This window comes from Rutidosis leptorrhynchoides, chromosome 4 (assembly GCF_046630445.1).
Source record: "Rutidosis leptorrhynchoides isolate AG116_Rl617_1_P2 chromosome 4, CSIRO_AGI_Rlap_v1, whole genome shotgun sequence".
In the NCBI taxonomy this organism is placed as follows: Eukaryota; Viridiplantae; Streptophyta; class Magnoliopsida; order Asterales; family Asteraceae; genus Rutidosis; species Rutidosis leptorrhynchoides.
The window spans coordinates 442,434,632-442,439,391 of NC_092336.1; the positions used below are offsets into that span (position 1 = coordinate 442,434,632).

The 4,760-nt window shown below is 37.6% G+C and overlaps 1 protein-coding gene across 1 annotated transcript; it reads left to right on the forward strand.

The window, feature by feature from the left end:
• The first annotated feature begins 1,256 nt into the window (after positions 1 to 1,256).
• On the forward strand, positions 1,257 to 3,806 carry LOC139842127 (uncharacterized). Its single transcript, XM_071832304.1, has 4 exons — positions 1,257 to 2,240; positions 2,313 to 2,471; positions 2,706 to 2,830; positions 3,728 to 3,806. The coding sequence occupies exons 1-4, from the start codon at positions 1,257 to 1,259 to the stop codon at positions 3,804 to 3,806; spliced, it is 1,347 nt and encodes a 448-aa protein (XP_071688405.1).
• The last annotated feature ends 954 nt before the right edge of the window (positions 3,807 to 4,760 follow it).

Below are 4,760 nucleotides of genomic sequence, written 5' to 3' on the forward strand. Positions count from 1 at the left end.
AGAACAATTGCAACTAAAAGCTTGTCTTTCTTGAAGGATAATGCTATGAAATAGATGTTCGTTTTTAGCATTATCAAATATTCCCACACTTGAGCGTTGCTTGTCCTCAAGTATATGACAAAGGGCGAATCTTAAAATATTTATATGCTACCAACATTTATTGCCGGCTATGTAACTTTCGGATCTTTTACTAGCCGGAAAGGCTATTATTGCCGAATACAATCCCATTGAAGTTTTTTTATATCCACCAAGGGGTTTGTTAATTTTACATATCACCTTTGGGGTCTGGCTCTTCATATTGTCATTAATTAATCTTTGATAATTAAATGAATGCATGATGAATATATTAAAATTTCAAAATTTAAAACTTGTTTGTTTACGGTATGTGTAATTTGTATATGTGTTTATTTGGGCCGGGTCAATTTGGCCCATAAAGAAAATTACCATTTGGTGGCCCATAAAGAACACTACCATTTGGTTTCAGTATATCGAAAGGTTGGTTAATTGGTTATATTATAGACGGGATTATCACCAAAATACCCTTTTTTTTAAGCTTGTTGACTGACAGTTCTAAAAAAAAAAATAAGACACCTTGCGTCTTTGCGACCTTGCGTCTTTGCGATCTTGCGACCATGCGACCTTGCGTTACTGACAAACGCAACAAAGAGACTTGCGTCCTTGCGTATTGCGTCTTGCGTCTTGCGACTTGCGCCTTTGCGTCTTGCGTCTTGCGTCTTGCGTCTTATCCCGATAAGATTTTCATGATTTCGTGGTTAAGATTTTGTACGATTTTTGTACTATTACGGATAACTTTTTCAATTCATATAAGGTATTACCAACTCTATTTTCACTTCATTTCCACCATTTCAACATAAATCATATAATTTCAAGCGTCATTAAGGTAACTTTCTTTGTTTTAAATAATGAGTTTTAGTGATAATGAAACCTTTGTTATTCATATATGTTGTGGTGGTTCTTTTCAATTTATTAATAACTTACCTATGTATTTGCCTCTAGATTGTTTTAGAACACGATTAAAACTCCCAGTTGCTCCCCAAAAACTAATTACTCGAAGAATATTGTTAAAAAATGTTCTTAGAAAAATTAATTTGCCACCTAATGCTCCTGTTTCAATGAGATATGTTGTCGATAATCTTGTTTTTGATATTACTGATGATTATGAAGACTTTCGTGATTTTCTACAACATGCAATATCAAATGCTCCTATTAATATTTACATTGTCGACAAAGTTACAATGCATCAACTCCCAGAAAACTTACAGTCAGTGCAAATCCTACCAATACACAATGTCCATCAAAACCTACCAACACACGATGTCCAACAAAACCTACCAACAAACGAGGAGAGCACAAACCTTCACACACCCAATTTGAAAGAAGCACGACCTGAAGTACCACCTCCAAACACAGAAGAGTTTGATTTCTTCAACTATGGAGTTGAGAACGTATGTAAAATTAAAAAAACAGATCACCCTTTTGAATCAGTTGTCGCGTCTAGTGCTTCGGAGGAAGAAAATGACAGAGAAGATCAAGATGAAGATGAAAATGAAGAAGAGGAAGAAAAAAAGGATGTATTCTGGAATATGCCACTTTTATTGAGTGAGCATGACCAAGAGACTGAATCTACGAGCCAAATAACAACCAGTTATAGAGTATCCGATTTGATTAAAGTTCGACAAACTTTTTTAAACAAGGATGATTTTGTAAACCATCTATACACAAAATGTCTTGAAGAAAACTTCCAAATTAAGCCTGTAAAGTCTGACAAATCTCGATTCACTGCTAAATGCATGTTGCCAAATTGTGAGTGGAAATGTAGTGCATACAAAATACGCCACACTGACAACTTCATCGTAAAGAAATTGCATGACGTACACACATGCTCACGTACCCAAATTATGGGAAATAATAAACATGCTTCCAAAAAGGTGTTAGGAAGTATTCTGATGGAATCGTTCAAAGCTGCAAATCGAGACTATAATCCAAAAGATATACGTGATGATGTTGGCAACCGTTTTCGGGTGAGCATTTCTTACAATCAAGCATGGAGAGCCAAGTGTCATGCAATAGAGATGCTTCGTGGCAGTATGGATGACTCGTTCCGAATGCTTCCCATTTATCTTCATAACATTAAGATTCATAACCCAGGAAGCATGACAAATGTGGTGACTGACAATGAAAATAGATTCGTGATGTGTTACATGTCCTTTGGCGCAGTTGTAAGTATCACTCATCCTACAATTGTTTTATCTTAAACTAATAGCAATCTCATTTGATTTGTTTGCATGCAGATTCGATCATTTGTCCAAAATGTTCGCCCTATTATCATCGTTGATGGTGCACATTTGAAAGCTGGATACTTGGGTACAAATTTAGTCGCTGTTGCAATGGATGCCAATAACGGAATTTTGCTATTGGCTTATGGAATTGGTGAAGGCGAGACAAACGAGGTTTGGTCATGGTTTTTTGGCAATCTAAGAGATCATTTAGAGAGTTGTGGTATGAGTAATCGTATGTCAGAGATTACCTTTATTTCTGATCGTGCTCCTTCAATAGCACATGGTATTTCAAATGTGTTTCCTGAAGCCTTTCACTCTTTTTGCGCACGTCATCTATTCATGAACATAAAAACGATGTCCAACAAATTCAAATATTTTGAATGGCACTATTGGAAAATGGTTAAGGCTTATCGTTTGTTAGATTTTCACGATCATGTTAGTGTATTTCAACGAAGATTAAAAGCGTCTCACAAGTATCTAAATGACGTTGGTTTCAACAAATGGTCCAGAAGTCATGCTGGTCATGTTAGGTATGCATACCTTACTAGCAACAGTGTATAGTCTATTAACGCTCTATCCAAACATGCTCGCAAACTACCAGTTTGCATGTTATTGGAATTTTTTCGCGCTTCTATACAGGATTGGTTTTTCAAACATCACAACAAAGCAGTTAGTCTCACTTCAACGGTTACTCCATATGTTGAACGTAAATTAGGTAAGAGGACGAACAAATCAAGAAGATGGCAAGCATTTCCATCGACAAACAATCTAATAGAGGTGCGTGATGGAAGGAAAAACGGCCTCGTTAATCTAGAAGATAGAACATGTACATGTGGGCAATGGCAATTATCAGGCATACCTTGCGGACATGTATTGGCAGCAGCACGACTCTTCGGAGTGGAAGATGTTACATGTTATGTATCACATTGGTTCTTGTCTCAAACTTATATAAATACATATTCCGAACACATCCTTCCTTTGCCCCATCGATCCGAATGGTCCGATCCAGGGCCCAAGATCTTGAAAATCGTAAAGCCCCCAATTCAAAAGAAAAGAGCACCTGGACGCCCAAAAAGTACCGATCGGATTCCATCTCAAGGTGAAGAAACTGAAAAGAAAGTAAGAACATGTACTCGTTGCAAGCAAGCAGGTCATAACCGAACAACATGTAGCGCTTCTTATGACCTAACCGGTGAATCTACTTCTCAGAGGGTTAAAAAAACAGCTTCAAAATCAAAGTTAAAGTCGAAAGAGAAAGTCGAACCTTCGCAAGCTTATCAGTCTCAATTTTATCAAACGTACGATTTAGACCAAAATTAGGGGTCCAGAATTAGTTGCTTGTTTATCAGTCTCAGTTTGTTGTTTATCAGTCTCAGTTTGTTTTTATGTTTATCAGTCTCAGTTAGTTGTTTAAATATGTGTCATAGATTGACCTACATACAGACGCAAGAACGCAAGAAAAATCTTGCGTATGTCATCAAACACACGCAAATACGCAAACAATAACTTGCGTCTGTCTTTAAAAAAGACGCAACTTTTCAAACAATACCTTGCGTATGTCATGAAACATACGCAAGCACGCAAACATCAACTTGCGTATATCTTTTAAAGGGACGCAAGGACGCAAACATAACCTTGCGTAAGTCTTCAAACATACGCAAGAACGCAAACAAAACCTTGCGTAAGCCATTTAAAGAGACGCAAGGACGCAAACAACACCTTGCGTCTGTCAAAAAACCAGAAGCAAGGACGCAAAAAAGGCCTTGCGTCTGTCCCAGATTATTTACATACAAAAATTATATGTTTTACCTAAAAACTGTATAATAATTACATCTACAAGTTAACTAATTAACAACCTTTGGGTCCTCTGGGTCCTCTGGTGGTGGTGGTTCCTGTGTATCAAAGCGTGCACGGAAGAATGTTCTTGCCATTCGAATTCTATAGTCCTTAGCAGCCTTTTTAGGGTCTCCAATGTTGTCAATCTGATCCCAACCAAAAACTATCATCTCCATATGAAGGCAGACCCAAACATCACAATCACCATGGCCACCACTCTGCATTGGCACATACGGTGCATCCTCGATCATCAACTCTACATCTTCTCTGTTCTCATAATAGTCAACAATTTGTGAGTCCTGCTTCTTGTTAAAGTAATCAATAGCCTTCAAATATAACGGCAAGTTGTCTGATAAGTTTTTGAAGACAGCCTCGAGTTGACCTTTTTTCAAACAACTCTTTAAACTATCATAGACTAATACTCTCTGTTCATCTAAGTTCAAAGTGAGTAGTATAAAATGTTCAGGATCTGAAAAATGTACTGGAATCAAAATCTGCAACAAAAGAAACATAAAAAGTCAATAAGGAAGGACGCAAGGTTGACCTTGCGAGACACGCAAGGACGCAAGGTAGACCTTGCGTCAGGCGCAAGGACGCAAGGTCTACCTTGCGGGTGGACGCATG

Excerpts from the sequence above, each read along its gene's own strand:
- LOC139842127 (XM_071832304.1), top strand. The coding sequence starts at position 1,257 with ATGCATCAACTCCCAGAAAACTTACAGTCAGTGCAAATCCTACCAATA. Across the intron at positions 2,472-2,705 it reads GTGAAGGCGAGACAAACGAG|GCTTATCGTTTGTTAGATTT; the intron begins GTTTGGTCATGG and ends AAAATGGTTAAG. Across the intron at positions 2,831-3,727 it reads AGTCATGCTGGTCATGTTAG|ATTGACCTACATACAGACGC; the intron begins GTATGCATACCT and ends TATGTGTCATAG.